This window comes from Schistocerca americana, chromosome 10, assembly GCF_021461395.2.
Source record: "Schistocerca americana isolate TAMUIC-IGC-003095 chromosome 10, iqSchAmer2.1, whole genome shotgun sequence".
Classification (NCBI taxonomy): domain Eukaryota; kingdom Metazoa; phylum Arthropoda; class Insecta; order Orthoptera; family Acrididae; genus Schistocerca; species Schistocerca americana.
This window is the reverse complement of record NC_060128.1, coordinates 90,802,080-90,817,911: the sequence shown is the minus strand read 5'-3', so window position 1 is coordinate 90,817,911 and position 15,832 is coordinate 90,802,080. Positions and strand designations below refer to the sequence as shown.

General features: G+C 45.7%; 1 protein-coding gene and 1 pseudogene across 1 annotated transcript in view; one reads left to right on the top strand and one right to left on the bottom strand.

Moving 5' to 3' along the window:
* Nucleotides 1-15,832, bottom strand: part of LOC124552627 (aminopeptidase N-like) — a 230,330-nt gene that overhangs the window by 69,476 nt on the left and 145,022 nt on the right. Inside the window, exons 10-11 of the mRNA XM_047126952.1 lie at nt 12,401-12,581; nt 1,831-2,026 (exon numbers count right to left, since the gene is read on the bottom strand). Coding sequence (XP_046982908.1) covers nt 1,831-2,026; nt 12,401-12,581 — 377 coding nt within the window. The remainder of the gene's footprint in view (nt 1-1,830; nt 2,027-12,400; nt 12,582-15,832) is intronic.
* Nucleotides 11,800-11,917, top strand: LOC124552804 (annotated as a pseudogene).

Below are 15,832 nucleotides of genomic sequence, written 5' to 3'. Positions count from 1 at the left end.
TTCATTGGACAAATATATTATACTAGAACTGACATGTGATTACATTTTCACGCGATTTGGGTGCATAGATCCTAAGAAATCAGTACCCAGAACAACCACCTCTGGCCGTAATAACGGCCTTGATACGCGTGGGCATTGAGTCAAACAGAGCGTGGATGGAGTGTAAAGGTACAGCTGCCCATGTAGCTTCAACACGATACCACAGTTCATCAAGAGTAGTGTCTGGCGTATTGTGACGAGCCAGTTGCTCGGCCACCATTGAACAGACGTTTTCAATTGGTGAGAGATCTGGAGAATGTGCTGGCCAGGGCAGCAGTCGAACATTTTCTGTATCCAGAAAGGCCCGTACATGACCTGCAACATGCAGTCGTGCATTATCCTGCTGAAATGTAGGGTTTCGCAGGGATCGAATGAAGCATAGAGCCACGGGCTTAAGACATCTGAAATGTAACGTCCACTGTACAAAGTGTCGACAACGCGAACAAGAGGTGACCGAGACGTGTAACCAGTGGCACCCCATACCATCACGCCGGGTGATACGCCAGTATGGCGATGACGAATACACGCTTCCAATGTGCGTTCACCGCGAAGTCGCCAAACACGGATGCGACCATCATGATGCTGTAAACAGAACCTGGATTCATCCGAAAAAATAACGTTTCGCCATTCGTCGTTTACCACATCGCAGGCGCTCCTGTCTGTTATGCAGCGTCAAGGGTAACCACAGCCACGGTCTCCGAGCTGATAGTCCATACTACTGCAAACACCGTCGAACTGTTCGTGCAGATGGTTGTTGTCTCGCAAACGTCCCCATCTGTTGACTCAGGGATCGAGAAGTGGCTGCACGATCCGTTACAGCCGTGCGGATAAGATGCCTGTCATCTCGACTGCTAGTGATAGGAGGCCGTTGGGATCCAGCACGGCGTTCCGTATTACCCTCATGAACCCACCGATTCCATATTCTGCTAACAGTCATTGGATCTCGACCGACGCGAGCAGCAATGTCGCGATACGATAAACCTCAATCGCGATAGGCTACAATCCGACCTTTATCAAAGTCGGAAACGTGATGGTACGCATTTGTCCTCCTTACACGAGGCATCACAACAACGTTTCACCAGGCAACGCCGGTCAACTGATGTTTGTGTATGAGAAATCGGTTGGAAACTTTCGTCATGTCAGCACGTTGTAGGTGTCGCCACCGGCGCCAACCTTGTGTGAATGCTCTGAAAAGCTAATCATTTCCATATCACAGCATCTTCTTCCTGTCGGTTAAATTTCGCGTCTGTAGCACGTCATCTTCGTGGTGTAGCAATTTTAATGGCCAGTAGTGTACATAGTTTTATTTTCTTCCAACTTGTCATTGCGAGCAACAGGAAAATTACGGTACCTCCATAAACTGCTTTTAGTGTGAAAATTTGAACAGAATTGTTTGACTCCTTTTAGCATTCTCTATATGTTGTTGATCTTTCAGCAAACATTGTTAAGTTTTCCTGTATATAAAATTTTAAAGAAATGAAATATGTTTTGCTTACTTTGGTCTTCTAATTTTCAGATCTGAAGATAGCTGGCAGTCACAACCGAAACCGATCGTTGTAAATGTAAAACCAGTGATAGCCGCCATGAGTAATGAAAGGAGAAAAGCAACAAAATTCATATTTCATGTATGAGAGATGCTATTGTGAACGACTAACTGGAGCAATTCAGATCTGGCGACTGAGTTAGCGTTTTGGGTTTTCCAGCCACCAGCTCCTTATCGCCTCACTGAAAGAACTTTCGGGACTTCCGACAGGCCCAGAGCTTGTTGAGCAGCTTTCGCTGATACCGTACCTGTCTGCTGGACGTTCATCACCACCCACTGGTCCGGCGAGGCCGTGATGTCCAGCTCCAGTGGAGTGTCTTGGATCAGGTAGCTGCTCGGCGCGGTGTTCTGGAACATGTCCTGCTGCCACGCCAGCGTGATAGGCACTATCCACGGTGCGGTGCTGTCGTCTTTTGTGTCGTCGGGGTCGTCATAGAAGCGCTCCTGCAGCAACAACATGCATCATCTATACCACTATATAAGCAAAAGTCGTCGTATAATGTTGTTACTAAAAATATCGAAAAGTTATTGACGGATTTGCTTCAGATTTTTACTCGCTGTTCTAATAAACATTTGCTTGGTTATGCGCTACATATTTCTTTATGGTACAGGGTATGTCAATAAATACGAGATACAGAAAGGTAAAACGTTGTTTTCAAAAAGTCTCGCAAAGTTATGCTATATACACTCCTGGAAATGGAAAAAAGAACACATTGACACCGGTGTGTCAGACCCACCATACTTGCTCCGGACACTGCGAGAGGGCTGTACAAGCAATGATCACACGCACGGCACAGCGGACACACCAGAAACCGCGGTGTTGGCGCAGCATTTGTGCACCGCCGCCGTCAGTGTCAGCCAGTTTGCCGTGGCATACGGAGCTCCATCGCAGTCTTTAACACTGGTAGCATGCCGCGACAGCGTGGACGTGAACCGTATGTGCAGTTGACGGACTTTGAGCGAGGGCGTATAGTGGGCATGCGGGAGGCCGGGTGGACGTACCGCCGAATTGCTCAACACGTGGGGCGTGAGGTCTCCACAGTACATCGATGTTGTCGCCAGTGGTCGGCGGAAGGTGCACGTGCCCGTCGACCTGGGACCGGACCGCAGCGACGCACGGATGCACGCCAAGACCGTAGGATCCTACGCAGTGCCGTAGGGGACCGCACCGCCACTTCCCAGCAAATTAGGGACACTGTTGCTCCTGGGGTATCGGCGAGGACCATTCGCAACCGTCTCCATGAAGCTGGGCTACGGTCCCGCACACCGTTAGGCCGTCTTCCGCTCACGCCCCAACATCGTGCAGCCCGCCTCCACTGGTGTCGCGACAGGCGTGAATGGAGGGACGAATGGAGACGTGTCGTCTTCAGCGATGAGAGTCGCTTCTGCCTTGGTGCCAATGATGGTCGTATGCGTGCTTGGCGCCGTGCAGGTGAGCGCCACAATCAGGACTGCATACGACCGAGGCACACAGGGCCAACACCCGGCATCATGGTGTGGGGAGCGATCTCCTACACTGGCCGTACACCACTGGTGATCGTCGAGGGGACACTGAATAGTGCACGGTACATCCAAACCGTCATCGAACCCATCGTTCTACCATTCCTAGACCGGCAAGGGAACTTGCTGTTCCAACAGGACAATGCACGTCCGCATGTATCCCGTGCCACCCAACGTGCTCTAGAAGGTGTAAGTCAACTACCCTGGCCAGCAAGATCTCCGGATCTGTCCGCGATGGAGCATGTTTGGGACTGGATGAAGCGTCGTCTCACGCGGTCTGCACGTCCAGCACGAACGCTGGTCCAACTGAGGCGCCAGGTGGAAATGGCATGGCAAGCCGTTCCACAGGACTACATCCAGCATCTCTACGATCGTCTCCATGGGAGAATAGCAGCCTGCATTGCTGCGAAAGGTGGATATACACTGTACTAGTGCCGACATTGTGCATGCTCTGTTGCCTGTGTCTATGTGCCTGTGGTTCTGTCAGTGTGATCATGTGATGTACCTGACCCCAGGAATGTGTCAATAAAGTTTCCCCTTCCTGGGACAATGAATTCACGGTGTTCTTATTTCAATTTCCAGGAGTGTGTATATACAGCAAAGTCCCGCTAATCCGAATCCTTGTAACCCGAACGTTGGGTTAATCCGAACATGAAAAATGTTAGTCTGAGAATGCAAAACTGTGCGGTAAACTGCTGTACTTACACACCATTTTAATTTACACAGTACAGTAAATTTTGGAAACAGGTTGGAGAGTTTGGGTCAAGCTGCTGGAAAACCATTCTGGAGTGTAATTAGCAGTCTTCGAAAGGGAGGTAAGAAGGAAATGACAAGTATTTTGGACAGGTCAGGAAAACTGCTGGTCAATCCTGTTGATGCCTTGGGCAGATGGAGGGAATACTTTGAAAAGTTGCTCAATGTAGGCGAAAATACGATCAGTAATGTTTCAGATTTCGATGTACAATGGGATAGGAATGATGATGGAAATAGGATCACATTTGAGGAAGTGGAGAAAATGGTCAATAGATTGCAGTGCAATAAAGCGGCTGGGGTGGATGAAATTAAGTCGGAACTCATCAAATACAGTGGAATTTCAGGTCTTAAATGGCTACACAGGATAATTGAAATGGCGTGGGAGTCGGGACAGGTTGCATCAGACTGGACGAAAGCTGTAATCACACCAATCTTTAAACATGGAAACAGAAAAGATTGTAACAACTACAGAGGTATCTCTTTAATCAGCGTTGTGGGTAAAAACTTCTGAGGTATTGTTGAAAGGAAAGTGCGAATATTAGTTGAGGACAAATTGGATGAAAATCAGTGTGGGTTTAGGCCTCTTAGAGGTTGTCAGGACCAGATCTTTAGCTTACGGCAAATAATGGAGAAGTGTTACGAGTGGAACAGGGAATTGTATCTATCCTTTATAGATCTAGAAAAGGCGTATGACCGGGTTCCTAGGAGGAACTTATTGTCTGTTCTACGAGATTATGGAATAGGAGGCAAACTTTTGCAAGCAATTAAAGGTCTTTAGATAGATATTCAGGCAGCAGTTAGAGTTGACGGTAAATTGAGTTCATGGTTCAGAGTAGTTTCAGGGGTAAGACAAGGCTGCAACCTGTCTCCACTGTTGTTCATATTATTTATGGATCTTATGTTGAAAACAATAGACCGGCTCGGTGAGATTAAGATGTGTGAACACAAAATAAGTAGTCTCGCATATGCGGATGACTTAGTTGTGATGGCAGATTCGATTGAAAGTTTGCAAAGCAATATTTCAGAGCTAGATCAGAAATGTTAGGACTATGGTATGAAGATTAGCATCTCCAAAACGAAAGTAATGTCAGTGGGAAAAAGATATAAACGGATTGAGTGCCAAATAGGTGGAACAAAGTTAGAACAGGTGGACAGTTTCAAGTACTTTGGATGCATATTCTCACAGGATGGCAACATAGTGAAAGAACTGGAAGCGAGGTGTAGCAAAGCTAATGCAGTGAGCGCTCAGCTACGATCTACTCTCTTCTGCAAGAAGGAAGTCAGTACCAAGACTAAGTTATCTGTGCACCGTTCAATCTTTCGACCAACTTTGCTGTATGGGAGCGAAAGCTGGGTGGATTCAGGTTACCTTATCAACAAGGTTGAGGTTACTGATATGAAAGTAGCTAGGATGATTGCAGGTACTAGTAGATGGGAACAATGGCAGGATGGTGTACACAATGAGGAAATCAAAGAAAAACTGGGAATGAACTCTATAGATGTAGCAGTCAGGGCCAACAGGCTTAGATGGTGGGGTCATGTTACACGCATGAGGGAAGCAAGTTTACCCAAGAGACTCATGGGTTCAGCAGTAGAGGGTAGGAGGAGTCGGGGCAGACCGGGGAGAAGGTACCTGGATTAGGTTAAGAATGATTTTGAAGTAATAGGTTTAACATCAGAAGAGGCACCAATGTTAGCACTGAATAGGGGATCATGGAGGAATTTTATAAGGGGGACTATGCTCCAGACTGAACGCTGAAAGGCAAAATCAGTCTTAAATTACGATGATGATGATGATGAGTACAGTAAGCATGTATTAGAAAAATTGGCAAGAAAACATTAGGTTTAAACAATGCATAACAATGAAAGAAAAGCTGTCAAACTTACTAAAATACAGCGGACATTTTATCCCTACTTTTTAGATGTCAAAACCTCAGTCATTGTTTTTTGGCGTAATGGAGACAGTCTGTTATATGACATATAGTTGCGCCTTCGTCTCGTAAACATCAAATCAGCGGGTGCAGCAGTGGACTGTTGCTCCAAATAACGTAGCGCGAGGTCAAGGGCTTCTCCTTCGTCACTGTGTGGCACCAGCTTTCAGGCTCACTGTCACTTCTTCCTGGTCTCGAGTCACAGCAGCAACTAAATCAGCGTCAGTCAGGTTCTCCACTCATGCCCCATTTGCTGCCATCCACTCATCTACGCCTACTTCACTCGCTTCTTCACATCCAGGGATTGTCTGTATCATTTGGAGTGTATTTTCCTCTTACTTTTCAATTAGGTTGTCCTGAAATTCAAGAGATGTTCACAGTTTTCTCCGCGATTCTAAAATATTCTGCCATCCCTCAGCGGCCCAATAAACAACATCCTTCACATTGGTCTTTTTTATTTTGTCCACTAGAGGAATGCCTGGTCCATCGGCTGTAGAAGTGGTGTAACATTCGGCGGCAAAAAACTTCGCCACAATTTCTCCATCGCATAATTCCTCAGTGCCGGGGTGAGATTGCGTGTTATCAATCAAAAGGATTGCACAGGGAGACAAATGATTTTTCCTTACAAAACCGTCGAATAGAGGGAACAAACTGGCCGTGAAATCATTCTTTGAACAGCTTACCATCCATACATGCTTTTTCTGGTTGCGATAATATACGGACAGGGACTAACAAAGTTACACGATCTTTGCAGCCGGCCGGTGTGGCCGTGCGGTTCTAGGCGCTTCAGTCTGGAACCGCGTGACTGCTACGGTCGTAGGTTCGAATCCTGCCTCGGGCATGGATGTGTGTGATGTGCTTAGGTTGGTTAGGTTTAAGTAGTTCTACGTTCTAGGGGACTGATGACCACAGATGTTAAGTCCCATAGTGCTCAGAGCCATTTGAACCATTTTTTTTGTTTTTGAACGATCTTTGCTTATTTTAAAATCAGGAGCATGGTCTTCTGCTTTTGATGCGAGGCTTTTTGTTGACAATGTCCTAAAATTAAGGCCAGTCTCGTCAGCGTTATAAATTTGTTGGGAAGAATGCTTCCTCTCTCTTATCATTTTTTCAAACTCATCCAAGTATTCCTTCGCTGCATCACGGTCAGAAGAAAGCTTCTCTCCAGTAATTGTTAGCTGACGTATTCCACGACGGTTTTTGAGTCTGTCCAACCAACCCCTACTCGCACTAAAAGACTCATCATCATTCATTAACTTGTTCAGGCAAATAGCGTTCTCCTGAACCAGTGCTCCACCCAAAGGAGGTCCTCTTTCTCTTTCCTGCGTAAACCACAGGAAAAGAGCTTCATCCACTTTATCGTACAGGGACTGTTTAAAGTCTGCCGAATTTCGAGTGTTGTTCCCGAAGAGGTTGCACGGGACTGTCCAGGCTTCAGTCGGTTCTTCTTCCAATCACAAGTGGTTGCTTAACCAACACCCAGTTCCGTTGCCAGTTTAGATACATTTTCACCATTCTATATCTGCTTCAAAGCATTTAGTTTTTCTTTGAGTGTTGACGTTATATATTTCCGTTTACTCACGACGAAAATACGTACACCACTATACCTGAACGAATACAGTACAACTGTTACACGTGCCAGCGATCGATAACATAACCAAGCGCTTTGCGAGCCAACTGGCGGTGCACTGACTGCAGACACTACAAGGTCTCAGCAATGCACAACAATAAGGGCAGGGAGTAAGAGTGAGCCATTGTTCCCACACTTGTCCCCATTTGTTACCATGGTGTACCTACTTATCTGCTTGGTATACCTCACCGTAATTCCGACTCATCCGAACAAATCGGTAATCCGAACAAGGTCTTGTCCCAATTAGTTCGGGTTAATGGGACTCTACTCATCCTCCACTGAGGATGACACGGCGGTCGGATGGTCCCAGAAGGCCGCCACTCGTGGCCTGAAGACGGAGTGCTATTTAGTACATAATGCATAACAACATGCATATTATATATATATATATATATTTCAAAAAAATTGTTCAAATGGCTCTGGCACTATGGGACTTAACTTCTGAGATCACCGAAGTTAAGTGCTGTCGGGCGTGTTCGGGACTTGGGTGGGTGACCATCCAGGCCGCCATGCGCTGTTGCCATTTTTCGGGGTGCACTCAGCCTCGTGATGCCAATTGAGGAGCTACTCGACCGAATAGTAGCGGCTTCGGTCAAGAATACCATCATAACGACCGGGAGAGCGGTGTGCTGACCCCACGCCCCTCCTATCCGCATGCTCCTCTGAGGATGACACGGCGGTCGGATGGTCCCGGTAGGCCACTCGTGGCCTGAAGACGGAGTGCTATTTAGTACATAATGCATTACAACATGCATATTACATGTATTCAGTTAAAAATGATGTATCACGTCTTTTACAAACAGCTTTAACACTTATTGTACAGACGTTGTACGGTTCACGAAACAGGTTCGAATATCTCACCATGAACGTGAATGCACTTTTGCGCTCTAGCGAGATAACATGTTGTGTTGCTTGTTCCATTGCCTGTGGTTGGTTCCCAATCAATTCTGCAGCGTTCATGATGCGACGAAGCAGTTCATCTCGTGTATTTACCTTCTCATTATGCATCTCTGATTTCATCCAACCCCATAAACGGAAATCTAAAGGTCAGGTGATCTTCGAGCCCTGTTAATAGCACCGCCTTGGCCAATCCAGCGATTAGGGAAGGTGCGGTTGAGTTGGTCCCTCACACGTAAGGTCACATGTGGAGAGGCACCGTCATGTTGACATTCCAGTTCGGTTGGCTAAAGAAACGTCTTCCAATAGTTCCACAAATGAGTTTTCAAAAAAATGCAGGTACCTCTCTCCCGTTAATCGCTGATTGATAATAAATGGACCTATGAAAAGGTTACAGATCATGCTGTACCTAACATTTATGGCAAAACGGACCTTGAAATTGCTCTTCACTGAAGCGTGTGTATTTTCCCGTGAGCATCGATGATTATTGCGTGTGTTGTTTATTCCATGTCGTGAAACCTGGGCTTCGTCAGTGAATAGTATGTATGGAAGCAAATAACTATTCTCAATTACCCAGTGACAGAATTGAAGTCGTTGGGCATTGTCGCGAACGTGGAGATTTTGGACACGAAAAAAATGGCTCTGAGTAGTATGGGACTTAACATCTGTGGTCATCAGTCCCCTAGAACTTAGAACTACTTAAACCTAAGGACATCACACACATCCATGTCCGAGGCAGGATTCGAACCTGGGACCGTAGCGGTCACGCGGTTGGTTCCAGACTGAAGCGCCTAGAGCCGGCCGCGGTGGCCGTGCGGTTCTGGCGCTGCAGTCCGGAACCGCGAGGCTGCTACGGTCGCAGGTTCGAATCCTGCCTCGGGCATGGATGTGTGTGATGTCCTTAGGTTAGTTAGGTTTAAGTAGTTCTAAGTTCTAGGGGACTTATGACCTAAGATGTTGAGTCCCATAGTGCTCAGAGCCATTTGAACCATTGAAGCGCCTAGAACCGCACGGCCACACCGGCCGGCTTTTGGACACGCTTTATGTGAAATGGATACAGGTTTTCCTCATGTAATGTTTCCCATACACATGTCTGTGGGACGTTGATAAGCAGGGACATTCTTCGTATGCTCGTACTGAAACTGCGCTCAACACCTGGCGATATTTCTTCCTGTTCTTGCAATGTTTGCTGACGTGCACGCTCGGACGAAAAATGTCTACTTGGAAGAGAGTCTGTTGCACGCAAAGTGATAAACACTTCGGCAAACAGACTGTGATCAGGTGATCGTCAAGTCGGAAAGCGCCTGTGGTATTTTTCTCTTGCAGATACGGTTTTATATCTGCGTATTCCTCAGTACTGTAGACGTGTGGCATTGTTAGCAGCGCTTGTACGAACACTGTTAGTGACTAGGGCCTCCAAAAAATGGCTCTGAGCACTATCGGACTTAACTTCTGAGGTCATCAGTCCCCTAGAGCTTAGAACTACTTAAACCTAACCAACCTAAGGTCATCACACACATCCACGCCCGTAGCAGGATTCGGACCTGCGACCGTAGCGGTCGCGCGGTTCGAGACTGTAGCGCCTAGAACCGCTCGGCCACCCCGGCCGGCACTTGGGCCTCCAGTTAACACCATACACTACGCAGCTAACCGATCCGTCGCCGGTACATTACACAATGCGGCTTACACGGCACAACTGCGCAAACAACAGGTGATTGTACTACGTACGTCACATGACCATTATACGTGGTAGGTCGCATAGCGTAAACATGGCATGTACCCGTGGATTGTTTTGCAAGAAAATCACGTTACGGTCCAGTCGTATTGCGTATACATTCACGTTGTGCACATCAATTTTGCAGAATGTAAGTTCCTTTCAATATCCATACCTTCTTAACGAAGCATTTGCGGACCTATATTCATATAACACTTTTTGTTCAGAATTACTTATCTTACTGTTTAAAATATTGACCTTTCCTCCACAAATACCCTGTATATTATACAGGGTGTAAATTTTGACAAACCAGAATAACTCGAAAAATAAGCTTCACGAGAAAAAATGTGTAGAATCTAAAGTTGATTATTTTCGAGGGGGACATCTGCTAGTGCTAAAATTAGCCTGCCATCAAGCCCTCTGGGAACTCCCACTTTTTGTTGCAGAATCAGATTCTACATAAGAAACTACGTACGTTTTGTCTTAAACATTTGTTTTGATTCTTTGTAGTTGGCGCTGTAATTCAAGGAAATCCATGTTCTCATTTTTGCGTGGAAAATGGTTACGGATAAACAAAAATAACTTATTTACTTCGTAAATTTGGATTCAAAATGGCTCTGAGCACTATGGGACTTAACATCTGAGGTCATCAATCCCCTAGAACTTAGAACTACTTAAACCTAACTAACCTAAGGACATCACACAACACCCAGTCATTACGAGGCAGAGAAAATCCCTGACCCCGCCGGGAATCGAACCCGGAAACCCGAGCGTGGGAAGCGAGAACTAAATTTGGATTCAATAAGACTAAAACTCTCCCTCTCTCCCAATAGGGTGGAGTGTGAGAGTGAGGAATTAGAGTTTTACAAATGTTAGGGTCAACAACTCTAATGGTCGTGACTCAGTGACTGACGTTTTGGCCGACCAGTTGCAGTTTCAACTCCCTCACTTGAAAGTCGAATTGGTGGCATGATTCGTGCCGACCGCCGTGTGACTGTAGAAATGATAGTTGATCAAGTTCTAGTTAGTACTGGTACAGTTCATAACATTATCTGTAACAAGCTGAAGTACCGCAATAGATGCGAAAGATGTGACCCAAAGGAGTTGACGCAACTACATAAGGAAACAAGGTTGAGAGTGCGCACGGAGCTAAAGGAACGTTACGAAAGAGAAGGTGAGCACTTTCTCAACAAAATTTTAACTTGTGATGAAGCTAGGGTTCACTATTATGAGCCAGAATCAATGAGACAAAGCATAGTGGAAGCACACACCAACTCGCCTGTCAAGAAAATATTCAAAAACCAAGTGTCAGCAGGAAAAGTCGTGTTGACAGTGTTTTGGGGATTATCTAGAAGAGGAAGCGTACAACAACAACTAATACTTCTCGGATTTGTTTTTAAACAAGGTGGAGCCAACCATGAGAGAGAGACGTCGAGAGTATCAGAGGAGAGGTGTGATTCTCCAGCAAGACAACGCACGTCCTCATATTGCTAAATAACCCGTGAAACCATCGACAAAATGGGCTGGGAAGTACTGCCTCATCCCCCATACAGTCCTGATTTAGCACTTAGTGATTTCCATTTGGTTGGAGCACTGAAGGAGGCATTATATGGGAAGGGGTCCCAGGACAATAAGGACGTGAAAAAGTTTGTGAGAAATTGGTTCAGACATTGAGATAAAGAGTTATTTGGAGCCAGAATAAAGAAGCTTGTAGCCCGTTGGAACAAGTGCATAAACGTTCAAGGGGATTACGCTGAAAAGTAGAAAAAGTATTGTTTTCTAAAAATAAAAGGGCAACGGCCTTGCCGCAGCGGATACCCCGGTTCCCGTGAGATCACCGAAGTTAAGTGCTGTCGGGCGTGGTCGGCACTTGGATGGGTGACCATCCAGGCCGCCATGCGCTGTTGCCATTTTTTGGAGTGCACTCAGCCTCGTGATGCCAATTGAGGAGCTACTCGACCGAATAGTAGCGGCTTCAGTCAAGAATACCATCATAATGAGCGGGAGAGCGGTGTGATGACCCCACGCCCCTCCTATCCGCATCCTCCACTGAGGATGACACGGCGGTCGGATGGTCCCGGTAGGCCACTCGTGGCCTGACGACGGAGTGCTCTTTTTTGTAAAAATAAACACTTTTTCCTCCAATTTGTCTCTGTAGTTATTGAATGACCCTCGTACATTTGTGTTTGGGCTTCAGCTGTCCCCTGCCACACAGTGGCCGTTCACAGCTGATGCCTCACCCTACACTCCCCCCCACCCCCCACCCCTATGCAGTCCCCCTTCCAGGCCTGCCGTCGGCGCAGCTGTGGGACAAGCTTTTTTGTCTGCACTCTGCCCTCTGCCATAACCACGTGTGGTGGTGGGGTGTAGACATGGGTGTAATCGTTACTGACCTGCTTGATGCTGGCGGTGTTGGTGTTGTAGTCCCTGGTGAGAGTGACGACTGGGTAACCGGCATTGCGAGTCCATCCGAGGAAGATGTCGCCCAGCTTGAACGTCTGGAAACCCCTGGTGCCTCCAATCTGTGCGTCGAGTGCTGCGAAGAGATCTATCTCTGTGGCTGCACCGTAGGCTCTGCAGGAGGCACGTGCATTTGTAAGTAAACAGATACCATTAGCTGGCGTTACTTACAAGGGTACCTCCTCATTGGACCCCCTCAGATTTAGTGGCATAAGGGACCAGTCAACAGCCCATCAAACACTGAATGGAGATCAAGCACCAGGACAGGAAGGAGGTGTACTGCACTGTGACAAAAAAGCAAAACTGAAGCAGGGAACGGTCCAGGGACAAGAAGTGTAATATACAGGGTGAGTCATCTAACATTACCGCTGGATATATTTCGTAAACCACATCAAATACTGACGAATCGATTCCACAGACCGAACGTGAGGAGAGGGGCTAGTGTAATTGGTTAATACAAACCATAAAAAAATGCACGGAAGTATGTTTTTTAACTCAAACCTACGTTTTTTTAAAATGGAACCCCGTTAGTTTTGTTAGCACATCTGAACATATAAACAAATACGTAATCAGTGCCGTTTGTTGCATTGTAAAATGTTAATTACATCCGGAGATATTGTAACCTAAAGTTGACGCTTGAGTACCACTCCTCCGCTGTTCGATCGTGTGTATCGGAGAGCACGTAGGGATCTAAAGGGAACGGTGATGGACCTTAGGTACAGAAGAGACTGGAACAGCACATTGCGTCCACATCCTAACACCTTTTTATTGCTCTTTTTCACTGACGCACATGTACATTACCATGAGGGGTGAGGTACACGTACACACGTGGTTTCCGTTTTCAATTACGGAATAGAGTGTATCCCGACGTGTCAGGCCAATAGATGTTCAGTGTGGTGGCCATCATTTGCTGCACACAATTGCAATCTCTGGCGTAATGAATGTCGTACACGCCGCAGGCTGCCACAATACGTTGTTTCATATCCTCTGGGGTTGTAGGCACATCACGGTACACATTCTCCTTTAACGTACCCCACAGAAAGAAGTCCAGAGGTGTAACATCAGGAGAACGAGCTGGCCAATTTATGCGTCCTCCACGTCCTATGAAACGTCCGTCGAACATCCTGTCAAGGGTCAGCCTAGTGTTAATTGCGGAATGTGCAGGTGCACCATCATGCTGATACCACATACGTCAACGCGTTTCCAGTGGGACGTTTTCGAGCAACGTTGGCAGATCATTCTGTAGAAACGCGATGTATGTTGCAGCTGTTTGGGCCCCTGCAATGAAGTTCAAGCGTCAAATTTAGGTTACAATATCTGCGGATGTAATTAACATTTTACAATGCAACACGCGGCACTGCTTACGTATTTGTTTATATGTTCAGATGTGTTAGCAAAACTAACGTGGTTCCATTTTAAAAAAACGTAGGTTTGTGTTAAAAAACTTACTTCCGTGCATTTTTGTATAGTTTGTATTAAACAATTACACTAGCCGCTCTCCTCACGTTCGGTCTGTGGAATCGGTTCGTCAGTATTTGATGTGGTTTACGAAATATATCCAGCGGTAACGTTAGGTGACTCACCCTGTATAGAAGCCTTAAAAAGCAACTTCGTTGTTAAGTGGTTACAGTGTTGGACTGCCAAACGGGCGGGCTGTGATCTAACCTCCCTCTTGCCAATTTTCTTTTTTTTCCGGCTGCTCGCTGTTAGGAACCTATAATTATTTATTCATTTATTTAACCTGATCAGATTAGGGCCATCAGATCCTCTCTTACATTGCACCAGTGTTCCACACATGCAGCAATTCACACATCAGAGTTACATCATGACAATAGTTTAAATAAGAAAATTAGATTACTCTAGTGACAATATGAATAAAGAGTTACGACTAAGACCTAATAAAGTAAGTGCTGGCAGTATTTTTACAACAGGTGCTATACATACAAATTATGATAAAAGCAATAATAGCAACAGTAAAAGAAACCAAATAATAATGATAAACATGACAAAAATTGGCAATAGCAGTGAAGATTTGTGCAGATGTACATTAATATCTTGGTGTGTAAAGCAGATGTTTACTAGTATAGCGAGTTTTGCGGAAGGAAGATCTAAGGAGGGGGAAAGAGGGAAGTAACGAGGTGAAATGCATTCATGTAAAGAGGAAGGCATTACTGTTGCTTAAGTAGATACTTCATTGACTGTTTTTTGAAGCCAGGCATGTTTTTAAGTTCTCTAACATAACGAGGGAGGTTATCCCAGAGTCGAGTTTCCGCTACTGTAAAGGACTTGGAGAAGGTGGCTGACCGATGCATTGGAACAGAGAGGATTTTATTATGGTGGGAACGTGTGTTTCTGTCATGTTGTTCCGACATAAGCGTTAAGGACGAGGAGAGATATGAGGGACAGTGTACATTTATAAGGCAGTAGATGAGACAGAGTCTATGGAAATGTCTGCGTTTGGCTGACAGTTGTTTCATCACAATTACTCTTTCGAATGGGAATCCCAAACGTTTGATAACAAGGCGACAAGTTAACCAAATCCTCTCCCAGAAAACACGTTTGGTGCATCATACGTGACATTAGTGCCAGTACACATCTCATATGATAGGAATCTCTTATCGATGCAGCTGATTTGTAGATCTTGTAAGCAAGTGAGATATGCCTCCTTGCCCGATTTAGGTGTTAGTATGAATGTGAATGCGATCAGTCCCAAGAAAATTATGAGAACGTAATAGTTTTCCACATAAGCTGCAACAAATGAAGGCAACAATTTAAAAAATGGTTCAAATGGCTCTAAGCACAATGGGACTTAAAATCTGAGGTCATCAGGCCCCTAGACTTAGAACTACTTAAACCTAACTAACCTAAGGACATCACGCACATCCATGCCCGAGGCAGGATTCGAACCTGCGACCATATCAGAAGTGCGGTTCTGGACTGAAGCACCTAGAACCTGTCGGCCACAGCTACCGGCTGGGTGTAATACTTCACTGAGATATGAAATGGAATGACCAGATACGTTCAGTTGTGGGTAAAGTAAGTGATAGACTTCGGTTTATTGGTAGAATATTGGGGAAGTGCAATCAGTCTACATAGGAGATTGCTTACAAATCACTCGTGCGACCGGTTCTAGAATATTGCTCAAGTGAGTGGGATCCATACTGGATAGGACTAACAGAGGATATTGAATGTATGCAAAGAAAGGCAGTACGAATGGTCACATGTTTATACAGTCCATGGGAGTGTGTCACTGAAATACTGAAGGAACTGAACTCTTGAAGACGGATTAAACAGGGGACTGATGACCTAAGATGTTAAGTCCCAAAGTACTCAGAGCCATTTGAACCATTTTTGAACGGATTAAA